The sequence below is a fragment of the Bacidia gigantensis genome, assembly GCF_019456465.1.
Source record: "Bacidia gigantensis strain McMullin 20006 chromosome Unknown contig_249, whole genome shotgun sequence".
NCBI lineage: Eukaryota > Fungi > Ascomycota > Lecanoromycetes > Lecanorales > Ramalinaceae > Bacidia > Bacidia gigantensis.
In genome coordinates, this window is record NW_025408603.1 from 1652912 (window position 1) to 1678232 (window position 25321).

The following is a 25321-nucleotide window of genomic DNA, read 5'->3' on the forward strand; positions in this document are numbered from 1 at the left end:
GGTAAGGGGGCAAAAGTCTCGAGTAGTGCGGCGCCTGGTGCGAATAGCAAAACCAGTACACGTCGGAGAAGTGCGATGCTGTCAAGCAAGGGCTATTAATCGACATGCTTGTGTCTGAAACGGCAATGGGATGACCAGCCTTCGCATGGCCAGATGTACACCACGGCTTGGCGGGAGGCGAAGATGCCGCCTACGCAGGCCATGCAATCAAAGGGCGGTGGTTTTGGCGTTTCTTCAAGTCATTGAACGAATTGAAATGCTCCAAGCCAGGAACGAAGCAGGAAATAACAACGAAGAACCCACAGTTCACACAAAGCCAACCTCTTCCCCAGCCAATTCTCCTTCTCACTCACCAAGGCCTCGCAATAGTAGGATACACCCCCCCTTAAACATCACCCACCACCTAAACATCTCCACAGCCGTACACTCGAAATTCCAGCTCATCTGCCCCGCCAGCAATGGCACCGCAACTTCATACTCCTCCTCCTTAAGCGCATAAAACGCGCCCGTCCCAAAATCCTGCCCCACATAATTCATGCACATAGCCCCGATCCCCAACTTGCTCGCGACGGAGGGATCGTACTTTCCCTTCCCCCCTTCCCCCCTTCCCCCCGCGTTCGGCAAATCAGCTGCGGCGGCCTTAAGCTCCTCATCGTACGCGAAAGCAAAGAAGACGAAATTGATAGTGTTGATAACGGCATTGATGGCTTGCAAGCCCTGTTCCGCCTCAGTATCGACCTGGCCCTTCCCGATCGCGCTGCACAGAAACCCCATCAAGCCATTAATCAGAGTCAGATACGCCGTATACCACCTAGGCCGGCTCCCCGCAACGTCGAAGTCTTGCTTCAGCAGGCTGAAGATGGCGCCGATGGTCGGGATCGCCACCGCTATGTACCGGTATTTCATCTTGCCCGGCGGGATGGAGTTCGCGGTGCCTTTGAGATTCGTCGCGCCTTTGTCCCCGGCCGGGTTGCTGCTCCCGGGCGTTTGTTTGAGTGCGCTGCCCGCAGTGTAGGCGATGATGCCGCCTTTGATCAGCCCCGTGCCTGCCATGCACGCGGAGATGACGGCGGTTAGCGCGCTGGGTTTCGGGTCGATGTCTGTGATGAATTTGTAGGCGACGATGGCGCCGTCGGCGACTTGCGAGGGCATGCCTGCTACTTGAGACCCGAATAGGGCGAGGTTGTCGGAGGGGTTGATGTGGAATTCTAGGTGGGAATTAGCGAGTGGACGGGGGTTTTTGGGTAAGGTGGGCGGGCGGCGTTGGCTTACTCGACAGTTCGCTGCCACCAGATGACTTGTAGGGTTTTGGGTTCTGAAATGTAAAGGAAGGGGGCGCATTGCTGGACGTAGGCGCTGTTGGAGATGTAGTCGAGCCTTGGGCTGCTGGTAAGATAGCGGCAAAACTGGCGTTCGCTACAGGCTCTGCTGAGTCTTGAGTTCCGGTAGATATCGTCGAGCTTTGAGCCGATGGCACGATGGTAGCGGCGGAAGCGATATTCGCTGCAGGCTGCGCCGAACCTTGGTCTGGTGCATTTGCAGCGGGCGTGGTGTCTCCTATCGAAGTCGGATCGAAAGCAAAATTGGTCATGTCATTTGCGTTGATTACAGGGGGCATGTTGCCTACGTTCGCCGCCCTGTATGCAACTGACCCAGGCACTGCAATCAAGAAGCAGACAATGTCCAATATACTAGGCGCGTCGCCTTCATTGATCAATCTGTACAGGCCAGTGAATATGGGAATCTGTATACTTTCCACCACTGTTAGGGATACTATTCCACAGACTAAGCAGAGTACTCACGTGGTGTTGGCGATCTTCTTGATGAGAAGGACTATCGACGCGACAATCTTCAGGAGAGCCTTTGCCAAGAATCTCATGCCCTCAATGGCATCAAACAGGAGATCTTTGCCGAGATTCTTCAGCGCATCGATTGCGGTCGCTGCGTCCTGACTCTGGAATAAATCCGTAACGTCTTTAGCTAAGGCTCTGAATACAGCCTCAAATTGGGCGGTGTTGATAGAGACTGAATCTTCTATCATTTGGGTTATGTCGTCTGTTCCACCAATACCTTTGCTCTTTAGCATTCATACCTTTCTCGATGGGAGAATACATACTGTCAAAGCCATCGAGCGCTGGATTATCTGCGATGGAACCACTTTTGAGACGCTCTCCAGCCCAATTCAACGCTGTGCCCGAAGCAAGACTTGGATCGGGTGACCCGCCCGTCTCTGCGAGCTTATCAGAGAATGCAGGGTCAAGAGCAGTCTGACTCTGTGGCAGCCTGCTTTCCAGCATGTCGAAAAAGCTGAGAGACATTAGCTATGCGCCCCACCGTTGTGATAATTCAGGATCCACTCACGTGTCGACTTTCGATTGGGCAGCCATGATCTCTTGCGCACCATAATCTAACGCACTGTTCACTATATCTTTCATGTTTCTTTTGAGGGTCATTATGGCGTTCCAGTCAAAAACATAGCCCAAGAGCTGAACCAATTTGTCGATCCCAAGTTTGATCTTATCAAGAATCTGAAGTACCATTAGTAAGATTTTGAAGAGTCTGTGACGCTCAACTTACGAATTGTAGAGCGACTCCAATCTTCTCGACTGTGTCAAGAATGAATGTCTTAGTTTCATTGTAGAGTTTCACGACAAATGTCAGAAAGATGCCTGAAGAGACTCAGCGTTATTTCTATGAATCACCTATGTTGAGGTCAACTGACTTGATTGTTGAACAAACCATGACCCAACATTGGTCGCATTCTGTTTTACGTATGCCCAGAAGTCCGAAAACGAATGGACAGGCATTGAAGCACTGCTAGTCACAGGAATATTTCCACTGGCAGGAACTTGCGATGCTGCGCTCACAAGTTGTTGAATACCAGCAGCAGCGTCTTTAAGCAAGCCTTTGTCTGGGACATCTCCTGGTGCGAGAGGGGGATGAAGCTTTTGCGTCAAAGCAGCAGTCAAATCGTCTCCCGTCTGGAATTGGGAAAGTGCTTTTATGATCTTGCGACTAGGGTCGACGTATGTTGTGCCCACGCTGAGGTCCTTGCCTTGGGCGTCCTTGAGGCCTGAGAGTGTCAGTGTCTGAGCCGCTATGCTGTCTGTGGCAACAATAAGGTGAAGCTGTCCAGCATCATCCAGTGGGTAGGCTGTTGGTGCGGTAGTCAATGTAGCAGCTGAGCCATTACATATCACATTGTTAGACGATGAGGCGGACATGATGATATTTCCGTTAGAAGTGGAAGTGTTTGCCACACCTGTGGTGGTAGAAATCGTGATTGTGTAACTCGGCACTGCCATGACGTCTGCGCTGGCTGCAACATAGAAAGGTTGGGAACGCCAAAGCTTGGAGTCACTGAATTGTTGCAGGAGACTGAGATTGCCGACCGTATCGTTGGCAATCAGTGTTTGAGATATTGCAGGTCCTGACTGTGGGCTTGGACTCGAGACACATGCTGAGAATCCAGTGAAAGAGGTACTTGGTAGGACTGGGCAAGGTGTTCCAGAACCCATTGCGCTAGCGCTGACTGCTGTATATCCCAAAGTCTTCTGGCCACTGAGTGACCAGATTACGACGCTGTCTTGGTCTTGCGCTATCCTCAATATTGATGGGGAACAGAACAGAGGGTCCGAGGTGAGAAGTGTGCCCGTCTGGGTGCGATCTGTAGCTTGGCTGCAGGTGAAGAATTGCAGACCCGCAGTGCATCCGACAAGTAGTGATGATCGACCGAAGCGATCGGTAATCGTGGCAATGCTCGAAGCACCTGCATTGATGAGCTGAGAGGCACGTGAAGGGGATTTGGCACCCACCAGCCGGACATTGCAAGCTCAAAGTGTACCAGAACAGACTTCCGTCATTCTGATCTGTATCGAAGCGAACAAACTCACCGACAAGGTACCTACGAAGGGTAAGGAAGGCTCAGAAAGAGAAGCGCTTGCAAGCTGAAACTCACGGGCTTCCTTGGACCGATACAAGGGCGTATAATCTGTAAACATAAGTACACGACCATCGCAATTCGAAACCAACTCACCCACGCCCGAAGGCATTGGCAGCAGGCGCAACGTCAATGATACGATCCACGTTCAAAGGCAAGCTCATGTCACTCAAGGTCTGCGTAGTCCCCATGGCGTCGTTGACTAGAATACGGATGATATCACTTCCCTTGTTTCCTGGCGGCGTCAATGGTTGAGACACCTGTTGGGGTGTCTGCTGAGCGGCCGTAGCGATCGTAGATGTCGGCCAGGTCAAGCCAAGCACATCAAGACCTGCGCGAAAGCGTGACAGGGATGTTTGAGAGCTGGACTGGGACTGGGTAGCGGCAGTAGGTTGAGTAGAAGAGCCCAGAGGCTGTGCCATGACGAGTATAAGGGGCCAAGCGCCACGACTTGCTTCGGGACAGCCCTGAATAGTGAAGTTGGGTGAGCAAGTTTCACACGCACAACGACGAAAATTTGAAGAAAGGGTTCTTGAATAGGGACAGATTTAAGAGACTATGAGCTTACGACGTAAATCTTATCGACTGATCCAACTATTTGCTGCGGCAAAAGCTTCAGAATGGGGTTCGTGGTCATTTGAAAAGGCTGGACAACGAGGACGGAACATTCAGCTGCACTGTTTCTAACAGCGACACAGAGAAAGATGCTGAGGTCAGCACTTTGCTGGCAGTCGAATGCCACTACCGGCGTGTCTTTGGATATACCCAGAGCGGGACCAAGATCGATGAGGCGAGTCACCCCATTCTCATCCTCCTGGTCGGAAGTGTTCGTTAGCTGCTAGGTGTTTTCAACGTGTATCGACAGAAGGGTGCTCAAACCTTGACGACTTGCAACTTTGGCACTGCATCATTGCTGATAGCAAAGACCATCGGGCGTCGTGACACGGGGTCGAGACATGTAACGAAATGGCTCAAAGGGGGAACAGGTAGAGCAGGGACATAATTCGTCATGAGCTCTGAGTCCCACAGGATGGAAGCCATGGCTGTGAAGATAGTTGTTGAATCGCTGAGCTCTATTCAAGTGTGGGTGGATATTGTCAGATTAATGCTACTGCTCTGTTTGCAATGTTTTATGTTTCCATAGGTGTCTTCTAACGGCCATTATAAGATCCGAGTACATCGACTGTACGGTTCTAGCGCGCCCTTCAAGGTTTGAGTACGACGTGAAGGGCTGATATCGAACTCTCGCACCGCTCTTTGGTTAGCTTCGGTATTGACTTTTCCGAGATGGCTACAATTTGGTAGGGCTATCCCCATGGTCGTGGTCGTCCAATGGAGGTAGAAGGACTTGTGTATTCCAGCCCCTGGCGTAGAGGCTACGACATTTATGCGTCATCTTGCATACTTCCATTTCAGCTCAGGGTTATGTCAACCCTAAGGCGGCTCCTAAATACGAGACGACGCGCTCTGGAATCTGGGTTTCAGCAGGGGATTTCCTCTTGAGGCTTGAAGCTTCAATCGGTCGTTGCCCTACAACAGGAGAAGCCCTTCGCTTACATTTGTTAGTTGAAGCTTGTTGCAAGGGGACTAAAGGAGCGTAGAGGGGAAATGCTAAAAATGTGGTGGACTGTGGCTCAGCTCGCATAACGAACGCCACGACCGTTGAGCTAGCACGCCAGAACCGCGCTAGAAAGGTCTAGAGCGCCAAGGCACTTACCGTGATCGGACTGGCTTGGAGCTTGGCGTCCTTGGCTTCAGTTCTTGGCAGGTCCGTCTCCATATACTAGCTCGAAAAGAAGCAGAATATAGTTCAACCCATTGACTATGTCTGTCTAGCACAAGTATTATCGGACTACCTTCTCAGCGTGGTTCAAGATGATCATGTGCTCATATACAACGGCTTTGGATAGGAGTGCTAAGCTTGCCTCGTACACAAGTCTTGTCAAGCGGCGTGGGTTAGCTCTCAGCTATGACCCTTGACGACTTTCTACATCTCGCTCCAAAGATGGACTGCAGTGACAAAGTATCGGGACGCAAACTCTAGAGTTTCAGCTCAACTTCCGCAAGCCGCCTACATCACTTTCTTACCCAGCACTTCCTATTGGCTTTAGTGCCTTTGCAAAATGCATTGATGATCGTATCAGAACCAAGAGAGCATGAACCACAGGTAGGATGACCTTCCACTAGCCTTTCGTCTTTTTACCAACTTCGGATCGGGCTATAGAGTGGTTCTGTCCGTCGTTCAAGGACCGCTTCCCAGCTCTCTCCACGAATATATATTTGCAATTCAATTCCCACTGTTTTTTGGGTAAACTTAGCTTCATCTCAGCAGCGGACTTCGTAATCCATTGCAATCTACTTTTACCTAAGATTGACCCGTATCGCCAACATGGGTCTTGGAAGCGCGCCGACAGTATCTGTACGTGAGACTCCCGAAGTAACCGAACAGCATCTGATGGCCAGTAGCTTGGCAAATATGATCAAGGCATGATACTGACCCAGTAAGTTAACCCTAACATAGATCTGTCACATCCTGATTTGCAGCCAGGTATCTCATCAACAATGGCATAGACAATCTCTGGGCCAAACAAGCTAATAGCGATACTCCCGCGATTGTGTCCTTCACCATACAAGATGCCGATCTTGGTGTCATTCAGAATGTCACTTTCAGCTCGCCGCGGATTGTCATGCAACAATCACAAATCGTCTTCCAATTCAGGATCGAGTCTGGTACCTTTATGGCCAAGAATCAAACCCCTAGCTCTATTGATCTGTCTGGGTTTCGGCTTGCATATCCTGCAAGCCTGTCAAACAGCACGTTAGATACAACAACAGCCTTATACAAGCAGATGCAATCAAAGATGGCTGTTCCCGGTAATTACTCGATAAATCAGCTCCTCATCAACTTACCCGTATCCACTGATAGCACTTTCTGGGCCAATCCTCTTCCGAGCTTGACCTCTTTCGGCGCTAACAGTGGTAATGTAACACCTGCAATCATGAAAATTCTTGGTGTTCTTCTCGCCGTTAAATTTGCAGGCCTCAAATCCTTAGGCCTACTGGCGAGCGGCTACTCGGCACAAGTAGCCAATCCTGCCTCAAGTACGCTTCATGCCCAATACCTTACCAGCCCCCAGAAAGTTCCATGCTGACTTGAACTCAGTCACTGATCATCCACCCACGTTTGTGCCAACCTACGCTCACATGCAAAGCTACCCGTGGATCGCTCAATCTCCATTGTCTCAGCCATCTTTTGGTCTGCAAGGCAACGCACGCTTGAACTCCCTGTGCTTTATGGAAATGACCCAAGGAAGAGTAGCTCCGACCGGCAGCGATGTCGATGTGCCTTTCAATGGCAACTGGACAACTAGTATCCCACCGACTCTGGCCACCTACAGAGTCCTACCAACAAACACTTTTACCGTCGCTGCAAGTAGCGCTCAAAGTTGTAACGAGCCTACAAAGGCACTTGATAGCTCAAATATGACATTTTGGCACACACAATACTCACCCACACTGACGCAATATCCTCACTCCATAACCATCGACATGCATACAACGCAGCTTGTCAATGGACTGACATATCTGCCTCGTCAAGATACTACCCCCAATGGCCGGATTGCAAAATACAGCATACAGCTTAGTATCAACGGTTTATCCTGGGGTCCCGACGTCGCAGTCGGTACTTTTGCTAATGACACTTCTTTGAAGCAAGTCTTCTTCAGTAGCTCGTACGCTCGGGTGGTGAGGTTGACTGCCCTCTCGGAAGTCAGCGGCAATGCTTGGGCAAGTGCTGCTGAAATCAATATACTCAGCGGCGCCTTGAACAAAAGTGACTGGCAAGTGAGCGCAGATAGCGCCGAGTCAGGATTTTCAGCTTCAAATGCGTCTGACCAGAGTATGGATACTATCTGGCATACTTCGTACTCTGGAAATCCTGCCTATCCCCATACATTCACAATCGATCTCTATCAGATGGCCAGCAAGGTTGGGTGGAAGCCAATCTCTGGGCTTGTGTACACTCCGCGACAAGACATCACGCGCAATGGCACCATCGGTAAATTTTCAATTCGTGTAAGTGGGGACATGACTAAATGGACGACTCTGGCAAGCGATAGATGGGTAGATGACCGCAGCAGCAAGGTGGTCAGGTGGGCTCCAACGCCCGGTCGCTATTTCCAGCTGCAGGCCATTTCTGAGGCTGGCAACCGCGGTCCTTGGGCTAGTGCAGCTGCTATTGACCTGCTTGATGGAAGCGGTCAGATTGCTGACTCGACCTCTACAGACTTCGGCTACTTTGGTTTGTCACGTGCGAGCTTTTTTGACCGCTATCTTATCCCTAAATTACGCGTCTTGAACGCGGGTCTGGAAGCTTTCATTGCTGGTCTGACTGTCGATATGAGCGATTGGAGCGCACCTCTATGGTAAGATATGACTTGACCATCAAATTGCATTACCTGACCCATCTGTCAGGCAAGCAAATCAGCCTTGTATTGGCATGAACAACAACCATACCTATCCCAAAGATGATCCTTATTTCGACTTCAAGCCAACGAGTGACCCACACACTTGGACGTTCAATTCATCTTGCTCGTTTCATGGGGAGAGTTCACACCCAAATATGTCCACAACAGATACCTACATGTGGGGAGACGCATCATGTACAATTCTATCCCCGTCTCTCTTCAGTCGGGGACAAAGCTAACAGTACTACAAAAACAGGCAGCACAAGCAACACCCTCACATACGCGCCAGGATGGTCCACCATCTACATCACAGGATCTACCAACATGCACTTCTACGCGTCTGTTAAACGCGGTTACACGCAGGATGACACGTGAGCCCCCAACGCCTTCCCTAAGTTTCTTCCTCCAACCTCTCTGACATCTCCCAGCATCGACCATACCCTCAACTGGCAGATGACACTCACCCTCCAATCTGTGCGAGACGGCGGCCTCCAAATCGCCATGACGACCCCCTCCCTCACCTCCTCCCCGCCCACCGCATCCATAGTTCTCGGCAGCAGCGGCAAAGCCAAAGAGTCCAACCCCCACAAAAACTTCGGATCGACTAATTTAGCTAGCTGGGTCGATAGCGCCTTCGCTGCCGCCCTGACGCGCTTTTCTTCCCTCGAGGCTGCACTGGCGGCAGATTTGGCAGGGCCGGAGAAATTCTATTTCCCGGCTGCCGGGAGATTCTTTTTCAAGAACCCGACTTTTAGTGAAAATGGGGATGTTTGGAGTAGCGTGGGGTATAATGGCGTGGAGGATGGGACTGGGGATGTTAATTGGGCGGCACCGGCTAGGAGCAGAGTGACCGTTACCTTGGGGACGCCGATGCCGGCCGCGCCGGGGGCTGTGAAAATTTCTAAGTGAAGGGTTCAGTATCATCATGTCTACCTTTTTGAGTTTGTGGTCGTCTAATCGTCTGAGATTGGCCCATTAGATTTCTGCTGGTGGAAAGAAATCTGGACTGCCAAGTATTTTTACTCTAGGAGATAGCACTGAAGCGTTCTAGTTCGATGCACGATATCGTGATTTCAAAAGAAGGTGCATGAGAGCGACGAGAGACATATACATCAGTCATCAGTGAAAACGTTGACCAAAAGCACTGAAGAGCTCATGTCACAACTTCCATTCGTGACTCTACAAATCGGCAGATACCATAACCATGAGCAACAGGCACGAGTCGGACTTTTCGAAGACTCTACGATGTCTGAAAAGGAACGAAAGTGTATTAGAGTCCCAACGCTAACATACCTCATCGAACACTTACCCTGGCGTATATCCTACTGAATTCTTGAGCAATATTCCATCCCCTTTGAAATTTATCAAGTCGTTGACATGCCAAATGACATTCCTCAAATCTACGCAGGCTGACAGATATGATCCTGCGAACCCGCCCTCTGTACACACGCGCACCCATCCCCGCAAACACCATCCCCAGCCAACGAGGTGTCCGTGCTACACAGTGCCACATGGCCTTGTGTACCACCTAAAAAACCGCGTCAGTCTCTGTTAAAGCATAAAATTGAGCATGGCAACATAACAACACAATCTTCTTTCTTCCGCCCATCCCTCCCGCTTCTGCGAAGGTGGAACCCTAAGGCTAGCAAACAACAGAACATTCAAGACAGACAAAGCAAGAAAAAGATCAAAAGTGCAACTTACCGCATGTATCGACCTTCTCCCCCACCTGACCAGGGGAGAGTCCTTTAAATCCGAAACTCGGCTGGCAAAGACCAGGACTATTCGCAGGTTGGATTGTGGCCTTGATCTGCTGGTCTGCGCCGTCATTGGCGTCGAAGGCGACGCAGCCTTCGTTGCCGGGACAGCCGTCCGTGACGAGGTCTGGGTCGCAGCCTTTGAATCCGCCCGCTGTAGATGGTCAGTATGAACTTATTGAATATTAATCGAAGATATTGAGAGGGTTTTTTAGTCTGAGACGCAAAGCCCCAGCCAGCGTGAGAGGACTTACAGGGTTTGAAGTACTTAGTCTGCTCACTGCTTGTCGTCGCTGTACTTTGTTGTCCCGGCTGACTGCCCGGCGTTCCAGGAGAACTAACGCCAGACCCAGCTGGATTCGACGTTGTACCCTGCGAGCCCCCGCTACCACAGCTAGGCGCTACAAGATCGGCGTTCTGGCAATGCTTGCAGTCAGGGATGGCGAGGAGAGGATTGGAACATCCTATGCATTGACCAGACGCAAGGCCTGACTCTGCGCAAATGCCGAAATAAGCGCTCGCCACGTCGCCCGTGTCTTTGTCTGCGTCTGTTGCCGGCCCACCTCCTTTGCATTGGCCTGTGTGGCCCCGTTGATCGTCGGGGTCGCAGACTGAGCAGACCAGGTTGTTTGTTTTGCCTTCCGATTGGCAGGCTTGGTCTGCTGCGTCGCTTTGGGCTTTTGAATCAAGAGGGGCGTTGGGGAGAGGATTGGGGTCGCAAGGGATTGTCTATGGTGAAGCATGGTTTAGCTAGTGTATCAAGACCTCCTGATGCCATGCGTAAATCTGTTTATCAATTGATAGTGTACCTACCGCGCACAAGTCAGGATTGGCCCTGGAGAACAAGATCGCCCCTAATGGCAGACTGTAAGGCTCTCGAATTGCGAGGCCATGGGCACCGAGCATCGAAGAAAGCACATACAGGAAGAGGATATTACCAAGCATTTTGTACAGGGTGAGAAAGAAGCAAACAACCGTATGACAGGTCTTTTCTTAAACTCAATGCGATACCTGTCGAGCAAAGCTATCAAGAAGGGATTGCTCCGCAGTCTATATACCATGTCTCTTCGTGCCGTGAAAACGACAGCGTATGCTCTTACACCTACAAAACTATGTAGCCTTGAACGGCCACATTTACTCTATCACGGCCCGCATCATTCGTCGCAGCCTTCGCTACAGTCGGAGGCTATTGCTCGATTACGGATACTTAAAGAGCATATTGGTCGCAGCGTCCAAAATTAGACATAATCGAAACGTTGCGGGTTAGATTCAAGCCCAGAACGAAAACCCGTAGCACGATGAGACACGGGCCCGTTATGGGTAAGTCAAGTACTTCCGCCACGCTGTAACCGAGACAGAAGCAAGGCTTGAGCGCAAGGATTGTCGCGGGATGATTAGCGGAGTGCAACGTTTCTACGAAGTCAGAGGTGACTTTGAGTTTTGATGACTGATCTCCTCTTGGCACTTGTTTATCATCTCCTCTTACAACGAGGCTTGAAGGAGTAGATCTACGCATCACACGCCATAGAGCGCCCATGGCTCCTTGTTCTCCAGGCTGGCTAGTCTTCGGTGGCAGGAAAACACTCTCTCATGAGAAAATGCAAGTGCTGCCACAATCGGGTCCTTTTCATTGGCGATGATTGTAGGGTAAGCCGTTGAGGTTAGAAAATATGACCCCTAACCCGCTAGTCTAGAAGATTAAAAAATATAGTGACTTAGACGTGGCTCTATTCAACTGCGTATAATTCATTATGACCCTGGTCGCAGGGTATAGCCGGTTGGGGAGCCATCGCTTCTACTGGTAGGGCATTTTTTTCAATCAAAAAGGCACTGGGCAGTCTCGCTTCTCTCGTGTAATTTAATCCCAAGGCTACAATGAGTAAGCTCGAGATACTATTATCTACAGTTATCGGAAAGCTCGCAGGAGCCTATACCACAGAATTCTCAGGGCATTGCCCTTTGGCATTGACGCTAGACCAAAGACGGTGCCTTGCATGAATGATGTCATTCTTCTTACCCGGTTTCGACGAGGCTGGGAAGGGGATGTAAGATTAAAATCTGTCGTGTTGATAAATAGTTCTTTCCACGCATCATCTATTTCGAACAATTCAACAATGCATACTCATAGCGAGATCGATGGCATTAAGCACACCATTGACAAAGGTAGTGCATCTCAGACTTGGCCAGTCCTCCAGGACCTCCCTCCGAGATATGAAGATATTGACGAGCACCGACGGACACCTGGAGAGAAAAGCACACGAGAACAACTTCTTAGGACGTTATCGGAGCTTCGATATGCCACTGGTTTTGATTCATACCAGGCTTATCTTGAGACTCGGAGTAAATCAATGTTCGATGAAAAACATCTTGGTGAAATATCTGCCCATAACCTTCTCTTCTCTATTGCCAACCCAAGTTGGGAGGATAGAAACAACAGTATAATCAAGATCGTCCAGAGTGACAATGGTAATACGAAAGTGCAGCTACACTGCGACTCCGAGCCTACAGCTAGTACACTGATCTCTGCTCTCCAGACTTCATTCAGTAGCGATCTACTTCATCGTATAGTCTTATTACAAACACCTCTGACGCTTGACTATGTTGACACTTTCGGTGTAAGCTTCGCGCTGGACCCAAGTTTCTTCACCGTAGAGTCTCCCATTCACCAAACCTGCCTTCGGCCCACAGGTTTCATCACTCTGGAGCATTTGAAGGTAAACATTGCAATCACACGGCACTTTGCACTTGCTAGGGGTGTCCAATTGCCATTACTTCTGGTGGCTGGAAAGCTTCTTGAACTCCCACAGGAATATAGCCCTGAAGAAAGGGTGACTATGCAGGGGGATGAGGGACATACTTTGACAACGATCCCTTGGGTCAAAAGAGTCAATAGCGGTGCGCTGGGGGATCTGACTTACGAAGGGCAAGTTGAAGAAAATAACGCTACCAATGACACCGCTCCTGATGACAACGCTGGCAATGATACCAAATATATATATGATGATCTAAGCTTCCGAAGGATCTATTGCAGAGCTCTAGCGACTATGTTACTTCGTTCTCAGGCTATCATCAAGGGTCCCGAGCACATTCTACTCGCATCTTTACTTGCATTCGTAGATCTTGATATGCTTCATCTCAGAGAGTATATGATCGCTACGAAACGACTTTTTTATCGTGAACTGGAGTCAAAAAATGAGAATATATACTCTCTGACTGCTGGAGATCTCACTCGAGACGATCATCAATCCTACCAGAGTCAAATGCCGGAATGTCTTTACCGATGGCGCACGCGTCTAAGGAGTTACATTGCAAGCTACGAAGATCAACAAACAAGCCTTCCAGAATTTGTCGCTCTCGAAATGGGGCCCGAGTTGCTGAAAAGTGAGCTTTATCAGCAATTTAAAGCATCAAGAGATCGCATGGTCGAAGAAGCGCGTCGATTTGAGGCTCAACTTTTTGACCATCTTCAACTGGAAGCCAGTCGATTGGCGCTTTTAGAGTCACGGAAGTCTATCGAGCTTTCGAATCATCAGATCCTGGAAGGAAAGCGAGGTGTGTTGCTCACGAGAAAACACAAGTCATTTATCTACCGCTAACCTCTACTAGTGAAAATATGTAAGTTGCACATGGATACCGTCTTAACTAAGCTAAGTGTAGCAAGTTACCATACTGGCGTTTCTCTATGTGCCCCTCAACCTGGCCACCTCTGTCTTTGGCATGAACATTCAGGAATTGAACAACAGTGGTCGGACCTTGAAGGTTTTCTTTGCAACCGCGATCATAGCCGTCGCCGTAACAGGCTTGATTTGGTGGATGATAGAAGAAGCGAAGAACTTCAAGGCGTGGCGCGATGAAATCAATCAGGTCCAGGATGTCCCGCAGCCACATCTCCAATCAAGCTGTACTTTCATGATCCGTTTATATATGATCGGCTGGCTTGTACGTGCAAAGTGTTTTACTTGGTCACTGCGCACGGGGGCCGTTTTCTGCCTGCTTCGAAAATCGGGGGCGCCCTACTTCATACATCAGTATTCAACACGCTCAATGCCGCATGGTCCAGCCAGTGATGAGACCCCATTTCAATATCTCACGGAGATTATGATTCATCGTGAACAGCACGGTTACTATTACGCCCGACACTTAATTCACCCGGACGAACCCACAACTGGGGCCTGGGATTGCTTCGAGATGGGTTTCATACATAGCTTAATGCGGTGGTGTGGGTTCGACAACCCAGTCTACGAACACTAAAAGTTTGATGGATGTTCTAGAAGACTTGATGCATCTGAAGGAAATCTAGGTACCAAGCTCTACCATTTATTGTTTAGATTCGACGATCCACCGCCTCGAGATCAGGGAAAAATCATCAATGCATTTAAATTTGACCTATGACATCGACTCTCAAGTCAATCTCACGCATAATTGCGGTTGTAAACCTAATCCTACTTATTTGGAGGCTGGAAATTTTCAAGTCCAACATTGTCGACCCCAAAGCGCACACCCCTAACAACAGGTTCCTCCAACCTCAACGGTCTAGGCTACCGACGACGCCAGTCCACACGTAATAGCCACAGCGCGTAACGCCCCCTCAAAAACATCCCTCGCATCTTTCGGCATCAAAACGCTTCTGCCTAGTTATCCAACCCTTGTTCTCCATCGCCAACTGCGTCGCCCACCTCTCCAATCTTGATATTCATGAAGACAACACCAGCGCTCCCTCAATGATGCCTCTGACAGACCTGAATACCCCGGCGGCTAAGAAGGCGGTCCTTGAGATTCATTTGTGGTCGCATATCGTAGTGACCTTACGGAGAGATGCTTAAAAGATTTTGTAGCTAGATGAAGTGCGAAAGGTCGAGGGACTGATTTGTCTACCAAACAAACGCCTGGGAGGTGAGACTTGTGCATTGTAGGGTTATGAAAGCTATGTAAGCTGATCCATGACCCTTACTTCCCACGCTTCTGTAGTCCTCGTGCCAAAAGAGTAAAATGCTCTATGCACACAAAAGTAGCTTAAAAGACTAGGAACCACGATCAGCATTGTGCAGGCGAGCGATCTTGGTCCCTTAACACCCCTCCTGCTTAATGATCACATTCCAATTCTCGCTATTGAAGAACTGCCCTTTTGTGAAATCGCCCTGTCTGCACTTATATGACATTGGCTCCGCATAATTGGTGCCGAGATAGTTGCAGCTGATGGACAGGTCATGATCATTCTACATAATCATCAGCTATCGAAGTCATAGTGTTAGAAACCAATAGAGAGTGTGTAGAATGCAACATACATCATTACACCACGCAATCGCATTATCATACGAGCAGCTGATATGCACGCACGACTTTGCTGCAACTTGACAATCGCCAGGCAAGTCACTGACGTATTTGATGTTCTCCTGGATATTGTTGTAGTTCACGGGGATGGCGTCGATGTCGCAATTGCAAGCGCTCTGGGCAAGGAAAATATCACGGTCAGTAATGTTGAGGATTGCTTTCAGAGATATCCGGGCCTACCAAATCAGGACTTTGGCGAGCTTGTAGACCCCGCTTGGCTCTGGCCTCACGCACGCTCTCGAAATCCTCCGGGTTGAAAGAGGGATTACGCTTTTTGATCTGGTTGTTGATGTCCTATCTAACAGGTTAGTGGTGCGGTCGGAGACAATGATGTGCGTTGCCTACCTGAGCTGTTCCGAAGAATGTATGGTCTTCACCACCAGGGGTGATAGGGCCTCGATAGGTCAGTGTGGAGGTGTGACGACGTTCAGGTGCTAAGGGTACTGCGCCAAGAGCCTGTGAACACAGTGTCAGTATCTTCCATGCGGCGAAGGAGGGTGTTTCAGGGGTGACCGACGGCTTGCACGCAGAGTGATACCGAGACAGCGGCGTAGGAGGCTTGAGTGAATCTCATGATGATGTATATGCGTAGGAGGAAAACTTGATGTGTATGTTGCTGACAGTCGTGATTTGATTCTATGTCCAAGACGAAGAAAGGGCACCCACCCAGACTTTATGACTTCAAGATTTCTGAGTACCATACCGTCATTATTCCCGCAAGAATAAACATTACATCATCAGGCATGCTGTCACCTCGCCAATCTAAAGTATGAAGATTCAGCTCACGCCAATCTCGAGGTTTTGACTGGAGAGTGAATTTCACGATGTCAATCTCCGCAAATTGGCCCCTCAGACGCCCTATTCTATGAACTGCAGATCTTCTGCGCCTTACACTAGCCAAGCGGCCGTGTTCCTGCATATCGGTCACCAGTGGTGCGGCTCCCTAGAACCCTGTTTCATTAAACGATCAGGGCTGGACGCCTTATCCTTGCCGTAGGCACCAGGCCAACTCGACGTCATGACATGAAGTTTGTTATTGCTAGCATTCATTGTGATCAGTCCTAGATGGTTGCCTTACCGCACGTGAAAGTTTCTCTTTGGTCACAGATGTCAAATGCGATGTCAGTGGTTAAAAGTTCCTGGCTCGAGAATAGCATGATTTCTAGTTGGGATCTACGGAAACCTTGCCGGCTCCTGGCGTTTAATAGGTCATGCGTTGTTGAGATGGTCTGTCCTGCTCGGACTGATTTGCAGTAGCAAGCATTGCCTAGCAAGTACATTCCGGACACCTCTCATGAAGAATCGTCGAATAAATGCTTCACCTGCCTTTTGTATTGAGCGCAGAATGCTTTGATTTGAATGTTGCTTGTTTTCTTGCATTTAGCAGGCACGACACCCAAGTTCTCTCATAATATCCTACTAAAGAATATGACCCTTGAGATAGAGATTGAGGATTTTTGAGGAGTTCTTGCCGATGCGAGATTGAACATGCTCTGTTCTTCAGAATATTAATCTTCTTCGTAGATATTTGCCGTAGCTATCCAAAAATTGTTCGTCTACTGCCACTTCAGATGTGCACAATCGCCCAATAAAGTTTTCATAGACGAGAACATCATTGGATATTTTGCTAGGCGTGCGGCGTTGAAGTCGAATGTGCAAGTCCTTCTAAGTCCTAAGGCTTGTAATGAGGTAAAACGCTCCCTCAGCCATGAGCGGGCACGTGTTGCTCTGTTGGAGACTGCGAATTGCCTTTGATTTCGCGTCTGAAAATTGTTGACGAAGTCTCTTGCTTGAGGCCGATCTGGGTGTAAAACCAGGAGATTGGGCATAATCACCCTCACCGCGTACAAAGCGCGCTACCCGGATCTTGAAAAGCACATCAGAAATTATCGTTTTGATGATCTGATTAAGCTGTTGAAGAAGGTGCTGCGGGTATTGTGCTCGATGGAAGCAAAGACGAACCTCGAGCCACTCAGCCGTTTGGGAGCAATTGTATAACTATTGATAATGACGTAGTGCCAAGACGGAATTATATATCCAAGATAGGTAAAGTCCGAAAGACGGGTACCTTTTGCTGAGCCTGCAGCTTCAAGCTCAGCAATTTTGCTTCCTACGCCATTGGCCAGTATATTCTGGGGTTTCTCAAACGACATGCGCTTGCTGCATACCACCGAGCTCGAGTTGCACGAGTTCACCGATGCTAACACTCCTCCATACGCCATCCTGTCCCACACATGGGGCGAGAAAGAAGTGAATTACACGCAATTTCTACAAGGTCATCGCAACGCCAAAATCCTCGGTTGCTGTAAACTGGCAGCCTCAGAATCATGGCCTTGGATGTGGATCGATACATGCTGCATTGATAAGTCTAGTAGTGCGCAAGCTTGAAAACTCGAGGGCATGGTCCTGGCAATGCTGATCTTGACAAAGGCGCTGAGTTGTCAGAGGCGATCAATTCAATGTTTCACTGGTACGAAAGAGCACAAATATGCTACGTATACTTGTCAGACATACATATAGAGCATGAGAGCGATAGCAGACAGGAAAGTTTTGCGGAAAGTAGATGGTTCACTAGAGGCTGGGCATTGCAAGAACTTCTGGCACCGAAAAGATTGACGTTTTACGATAGTGCATGGATTCGAATAGGCACCAAGCACAGTTTGAAGCTTGCCATTTGCAACGCAGCGGTTATTGCTCCTCAATACTTGGATTCTTTCAAGGGTGCAAGCATAGCAACAAAAATGTCATGGGCTTCAAGAAGGCAAACGAGCAGAGTCGAGGACATGGCTTATTGCCTACTGGGATTGTTCGATGTTAATCTTCCCTTGCTCTACGGGGAGGGAATGAAAGCCTTCACAAGACTACAGCGTGAGATCATTCGTCATTCTAGTGACCAATCGATCTTTGCCTGGACGACGAAGTCGCGAGCGGAAAATACTGGCATGTTTGCCTCCGACCCTTCAGCTTTTGCAAACTCGGGCGATGTTGTCCAGCTCCCCAAAGCATTTCCATCCAAGGAGGTTGTGCCTTACGAGGTGACAAATAGAGGTCTCCGAATCAAGCTGCCATTCATCACAAGGAATGGATTGCTCTCATATACGTACCTAGCTCATAGTAAAGAGCACACTCTGTATCAAGTCAAACTTGGATGTTGTAGGTCATATGCGCCTGAGACCAATCTGAGCATTTTGCTACTTGAAGACCCAAATAATGAATCGGTAAGATACGATTCTAACACACTTGTGATGGAGCAATACAAGGAAGTCGATAGCAAAATATTCTATGTAACAAATCCATCAGCTCATCAACCTGCCGCGGACAAACCACATCTCTGGTCATCTATATGTCTGTATGTGGCGCCAGACTTACAAGCCGAAGGGATTTCAGTACTAGATATTTCGTCTAATGCTCCAAAGGAGATACAGCTCCACAATGACAGATCACAAATTTCACGTTATATTTCTTCCCGGGAGGAAGCGCCGAGGCTGATAACCCTGACCGCATTCAAAGGGACAGAACACATACTGTGCTGGAATGACCTGCTAGATCCCTGCCACAATGGCGCGTGGACAAGAGCGTCTAGACTTCGCGATCCTCCAGAAATCTTCATCTCGATGGCAGGAAAGTCAATTGATTATGAAGCAACAGTTCAAGCCCTGCGCAACTTGCTAAGACTGTCATTCAAATGCCCAGTGCCAGCACGTGAGAGACTCAACTTGGATGAGCTTGTTTCATCTGACCTGAAAACATTGCACTTCGACAGGAATGACAGTGTACTGCTGCCTTGGGTCGAAGGGAAAGACCTACAAGTAACATTAAGACATGAAATGGCAGTCAATCAGGAGTTTCCTACTCTCGTAATAAGTGTCGAATTTGCGAAGGGGGACGTCAGCCGAATTTTTGAGACGCCGTTTCTCAAATAGTCACTGAACCATACGCGAGGACTGGAAGAAGTCGACTCCATAATCTGGCTCAAAATGTCGCGATTTTGTAATCACCTGCCGTCCGTCCCAACCTTCAGAGCCGAGAAGTATATAAAAGGGCTGACATAAATGGAACAAGCAGTGAGGGACGATTAGGCATTTCCTCTAAAGTTCAAAAATGACAACAAATGTGAACACCCAAGGGCGGTGTCAGGTTTTGTGAATGCATCTCAACAAGACTACATCTCAACAAGACTAAAGTTCGGTATCTAAGGTTCTCATACGTAAATGCACAGTAGAACCACAAAACAATATAGGACTTTCATCAGCCTCCTTTGTATTTGATCTCTCTTAGTGGTCATCGACATTACTAGGCACTGTCCAGATGGTCTCTTGAGGAAACCACGAACCTTTGGAATAACAGTCACTTATACCAACTCCAGTCTCTGTACTTTCGACACTCCCCCTGATCCCACATCACCAGTACTGTCCTCTCATCAACTACACACAAGCCTGGCCACAGTCCACCAATATCGTCCACTGTAATCTTATTTCCCAAGTCTTGCCACCATCCCCACTCGTCAGTATCTTCACCTTCGATCCCCCCTCAACATAATCGTGGGCCAGCGAATCTAACATTGCATCCTCATTAGTCATGAAACTTATTACCAACGTACCTCCCACGTTTGTGATCTGCGGAGCGCCAGCACCAGCATTCGCATTTGAGGGGGTATAGATAGCACGTCTCCCACCCCACGTCTTGCCATCATCGGCGGAAACAACAGCGCCAATCTCGAACCCGCCACCTCTCGTATTGGTCTCGAAGACAGCCATCAAAGTCCCTTCATCGACCGACGCAACGCCCGTCATACCAACCCTCGAGACCAGATTACCGCCAGCAGTCATCTGTGGAGGCAGCCACGTAATCCTTCCGTCAGTGCTGAAGCGCTCAACAGTGTCTTGGTCAGAAGCAGACATCCCATGGCTATAATACAACTGCACCGATCCATCGCGCGCCAGGCGTAAGAAAAGTTCCTAATCGCCACTCACACCCTTACTTGGATGTCCCTTGGGCTCACTTAGGTAGTGCCAGGTGCGACCGCTGTCGTCCGAAAAAGTAACTGTAATGCGAAAGTAAGTCAAAGCAGCAGTGGCAAGGTCTTTGGAATAATCACGAACAGCGCAGAGGATACAGCCGGTAGGGAGTTGGAGGATATACGGGTTATCGATGTTGGAGGTGCTGGAGAGGCCGGAGATGGTGATGTAGGCGCCGAGAAGGGTGTCGTCTGAGAGCTTGGAGGTGCGGAGATATGTCACGGGGCCGGATGTCACTGATGATCCAAATGGACGAGGTCTGATGGCCACCCTTTTAGATAGATTCTTACCAGAAGGTGCTGCGACCTCGTGTGGTGCAAAGAAAGCCCTCATTAGACTGAGAATCAGGATGAAAGCAGAGATTATCATAGTGAAATGGTTCCAGTTCCCCCATAGTAACGGTAACATCGCCGACGGCTTCAGATTGGTCCTGTCCACACGCCTGCGCTATGAGATGTGTAAACGTTTCCACTTTCTGACCGGAATAAGGTTGAAGAGCACAGACATGCTTAAGTGACAGGCTTTGTTCCCAACGAATGTTATCTTGAAACGAAATTTTAGGGGTTTTCCCTGCGACCTCACAGCCTACCACACTAGCCACGGAGCGTCAGCCTCGCTACACGCCCATTCAGTTTTGTACATTGACACCAACCAGAGAGCTTGCTGTATGTTCTGGACGTTGCAGATGTTGAGGTTTGGGTCGCTGTTCTTGTATTACGTTGATACCATCGATAGAGGCAATAGCGACGTCGTCCAGATCTAAGGTTGAAAGAGGGGAAGAATCCGCACCCTTGCCTAAGATTTAGAGCCTGAGAAAAACACTGTAGACTATTGCAGGCGCTAGGGTGCAAGACGTTGGCTAGGCAAGGTACTTACATAAAAATTGCTTTGTTAGCCAGATTGAGTCCACTGCCGGCGTCAGATTGACTAGACTCAGCCTGGCTAAGGTTATGCATAGGACTTCGCACGCTGCGAAACAGCACGTCTTGACATGTGCTCTCGCGTCAGTTACGCTGTTGCAAACTGCTGCTCGAGGAGATAACTTATGATCTCTAAGTTTCTTAAAAGTGAGTATCTGTCAATGACGATAAATCTACGAAAACCGCGATTGGGCAGTCTGAAGAGCAAACTTGTTGCACTGCGTTCATGGTTTTGCGATGTCCCATGGATATAATGCAACACACGTATGGGTTGGCCGAGATCGGCGTCACTAATGATAGCTCCACTTTGGTAACGCTTTGGCCTTATATGATGACGAGCTCAGAACACATTTGCGAGAAAATGTCCCCGAGATCATTACCCTCTGAGGTTAGAGTATTCGCCAATTCCCTGGTCGGGCGACGGGGTTTTCGAATTATCTAGGCCTGCGCGAAAGCACTGAAAGTCTCTCTGAGATAACAGACATAGGTGCTAGTATACTTTTCGACTCATGTGGTCATCATGCGTCGCTCAGAGCTGACTTTCAGCGGTTGCACGGAAGGCTTTGGGGATCTCCGAGCACTTCCTAAAGATATTTCCTGATTCCCGAATATCTGCAAAAGAGATACCCCGAATTCCGAGCGTCTGCGCAGTGTCGATTTCAATCTCCGAGCGTCTGCGCAGAGTTAAACCGAACTCCATGTGTATGCGAATGAATAGTCCCGATACCCCGCACATGCATTTGATTAGTTGCATGAAGTTCGACGCGTCTTTCTGCCAAGACACCTCGTCGGTATCACAATCATCCCTAGCAGAACAAACTTCCTAGTACGTGGTGCGGACAATTGATTGACGAGCAGCTTGGCTTTCTGCAATCAATCGCGTGAGTTGAGACATCTAAAGAGAAGGAATTGTCCACATCTACAACAGGAAAAGCGCATCTAGAGTCCACGTATGATTGGTAGTCAGTATTATCCCTATATAAGAGTTTCTTGGGATTTTCGGAATTTTGCCGTGCTTCGCGTCTCCCCTACTAAAATAACGCGTACAAGCTTGCCAACTACTGTGTAAATTCAATAACAACTTAATAAAGACTTTGTTGCTAGTTTTAAATAGGAAATTATACTTCCTTGTCGATTTATATAATAATATAAGCTTATAAGTAAAGTATTTAATAGCTTTTTATTTAATTTATTACTAATTAAAATATATTATAAACTTATTATAATAATAAGTAAGTAATTATTTTTTAAGCTATCTATAAAAAAAAACTAAGTTATTAAAAAAGATATAGAAAAAAAGAAATACTTAAACTTGTAGTAGAGTAATAAAAAAGTAAATACCTCCTCTTTTTCCTTTTCTTAATCCTCCTTTTTTTTTCTTTTTATACTACTATAACTATAGAAAAAAGCTACTTCTATTACTAAAAGTACTCCTACTTTAGCTCCTACTGCTTCTTAAGTAGTTTATAGTTAATATAGTATTAAAATCAAAGTAATATAAAAGAAGAAAGAAATATAGTAAAATTAAACTATTATATAAATTTAATTTTTAAAAGCATAATAATAATACTATTTAAAGTATTTAAGCTAAAGCTTTTATAAAGGATATTAAAGCTAAGCTTATATTTTATAATACCTACTTTACTTATTAATTTAAAAATACTAAGTATATTAATTATTATAATTTATTATAGTAGGAGGATATTATAAATATAATAAAAGGCTAGTATTTTTAAAAGTAAAAGAATATTTCTATTAAGCTCCTATAGAAATTTAGCTTATAGAAGATTATTATTAATATTAATAATAACCCTATATTATAAAAAAGAAATAAAGCTAATATTAGTTTAGATTTAAATATATTATTAATATTATTAGTATTAAATATATTTAATTTTAATTTAAGCTCCTATTTAAAAATTATTATACTATAGTTTACTATGTATATAGAAGCGTGGATCGGCAATCTAGCTTATTAAGGAGCGGGGAAAACGTTTTAGAGCCTGCTACTAAAAGTAGGGGATTTTATATTAAATAATAAAGATCTTTACTTTCTTTTAGTAGGAGTTAGTTCTTTTTTTATAGTTTTTCCAAAATATCTATAAAATTAAGTGCCTATTAGAAACCTATTAGAATCTAATAGGAGCCTTTTTTATATATATTTCTAATACTATTCTATACTACATATCTAAGTCCTAATAAAAATATTTTTAAAAAAGCTTTAAAAAATACTATTATTAAGAAATAGGAAAAAGAAGTTTATAATTATTATATGTAATAGGCCCTAGCTATTATATCTTGTAATAACTTATTTAATAAATAGAAATATATAATATTTAATTACTATAATTAAAAAAATAGTATTAAAATATACTAGTAATTTAAAGAATAATAAGGATATTATTAGCTACTCTTAAATTATAATATATTAGATTAGTATAAAAGTATATTAGCTAGTATAGCGATTTTTAGTATTCTATTAAATATATTAAAGGAGAAGTTATAAAAATAATTAATAAAAATAAAAAGACCTTTAATAATTATATTTAAAATTCCTACTTATATTATATTATTTTTAAACTTTATTATTAGTTAAGTTTTAAACCTAGTTAAATAGACTATTATTAATATTATTTTTAATAGAAACTTTAAAGTAAATTAATTTATTAATAAGCTATAATTACTACTTTATTTATTTTATAATTTATATATTTTAGTAAAGTTAAGCTCCTAGGGCTATTATAATTATAATAATTTAGTTTAAGCTAAAAATAACTTTATTAATTATTTAAAAGCTTATAAGGAATAGTATTTATAGTAGAATCCCTTTTAATAAGTTAGTTTATAATATTTATTTAATATTTTAGAAAAGTAATAACTTACTTTATATAATATTAAAAAGTTTAACTATAAAGCTTAAAAGGGCTTAGGTATTTTAATAAATATTAAACTTTATTTAAGCTATAAAGTAAAAGAATTTTTATAAAAAATAAAGAAAGTAGAGTAATAAGTAAAGTAAAATTAATTAAAAATAAACTTTAATATTCCTTTAAAGTTATATATTAAAGTCTAATCTTATTTTAATAATTCTAATTTAATATAGATTATTATGTATCTATTTAATAGAGAATATTAATTAAAGGAATTAATAATATAGTTAAAAAGTTAAATATTAATTAAATAATTAAATAGCTTATTAGGAGAGAATAAGCTTTTTTAAAGTTTAATAGTAGTAGGATATTTACTTTATTTCTTTTAATTTTATTTTTATATTATTATATAATTATTTATATTTAAATAAAATAGAATCTAAAAAGAAAAATATTATTCTAATATAGCTTATTATTTATAAAATAAATATAAAGTTTAAAACTAAAATTCTTAATATATAATATTATAATAAAAGACTTCAAAAAAGCTTAGGTCTTTTTATTAAATACTTTAAAAGTTGGCTTTATTTATTAAACTACTTTACTAAAGTTTAAAATATATTATTATTTTCTACTTCTTACTTAAATAGAATATAAATATTAGTTTTTTTAAAATAATCTAGTATAGAGTTATTACTTTTATTATTTTCTATTATAATATATAAGAAATGTTTAAAATCCTTACCTTCTAAGCCTTTAGCTAATTTAAAATATCTCTCTATTTATACTTTAAGCTTTAAAAAGAAAAGCTTAATTAGGTTTATATTAGGAGAATATAGTAGTAAGTACTATAAAATAATATTAGCCTTTTTATAAAGTTCTTTAATATATTTAAAATAATAAATAAATATATTATCTAGTAATAGAACTAACTTTAGCTTTAAAAATAGGTTATAGTAAGGTAAAATTTCCTCCTCTAGCTATTAATTAAAGATTTCTTAAGTAATAGCACTATAAAC

At 45.3% G+C, this 25321-nt stretch overlaps 5 protein-coding genes across 5 annotated transcripts; 3 read left to right on the top strand and 2 right to left on the bottom strand.

The window, feature by feature from the left end:
* Positions 1-345: 345 nt before the first annotated feature.
* KY384_006719 (uncharacterized protein) lies at positions 346-4362 on the bottom strand (the record flags this gene model as incomplete). The annotated part of the gene is made up of 7 exons (XM_044815212.1): positions 346-1208; positions 1273-1718; positions 1803-2070; positions 2093-2307; positions 2362-2528; positions 2868-3832; positions 4041-4362. 7 exons carry the CDS (start codon positions 4360-4362, stop codon positions 346-348), a joined length of 3246 nt encoding a protein of 1081 aa, XP_044668312.1.
* Positions 4363-6329: 1967 nt separating this feature from the next.
* Positions 6330-8368, top strand: KY384_006720 (uncharacterized protein; the record flags this gene model as incomplete). The annotated part of the gene is made up of 3 exons (XM_044815213.1): positions 6330-6363; positions 6485-7042; positions 7104-8368. The coding sequence occupies 3 exons, from the start codon at positions 6330-6332 to the stop codon at positions 8366-8368; spliced, it is 1857 nt and encodes a 618-aa protein (XP_044668313.1).
* Positions 8369-10093: 1725 nt separating this feature from the next.
* Positions 10094-10906, bottom strand: KY384_006721 (uncharacterized protein; the record flags this gene model as incomplete). Its single annotated transcript, XM_044815214.1, has 3 exons — positions 10094-10317; positions 10445-10627; positions 10657-10906. 3 exons carry the CDS (start codon positions 10904-10906, stop codon positions 10094-10096), a joined length of 657 nt encoding a protein of 218 aa, XP_044668314.1.
* A 1371-nt stretch (positions 10907-12277) lies between these two features.
* Positions 12278-14414, top strand: KY384_006722 (uncharacterized protein; the record flags this gene model as incomplete). The annotated part of the gene is made up of 2 exons (XM_044815215.1): positions 12278-13715; positions 13825-14414. The coding sequence occupies 2 exons, from the start codon at positions 12278-12280 to the stop codon at positions 14412-14414; spliced, it is 2028 nt and encodes a 675-aa protein (XP_044668315.1).
* Positions 14415-18235: 3821 nt separating this feature from the next.
* On the top strand, positions 18236-19417 carry KY384_006723 (uncharacterized protein; the record flags this gene model as incomplete). Its single annotated transcript, XM_044815216.1, has 1 exon — positions 18236-19417. The coding sequence occupies one exon, from the start codon at positions 18236-18238 to the stop codon at positions 19415-19417; it is 1182 nt and encodes a 393-aa protein (XP_044668316.1).
* Positions 19418-25321: the final 5904 nt, after the last annotated feature.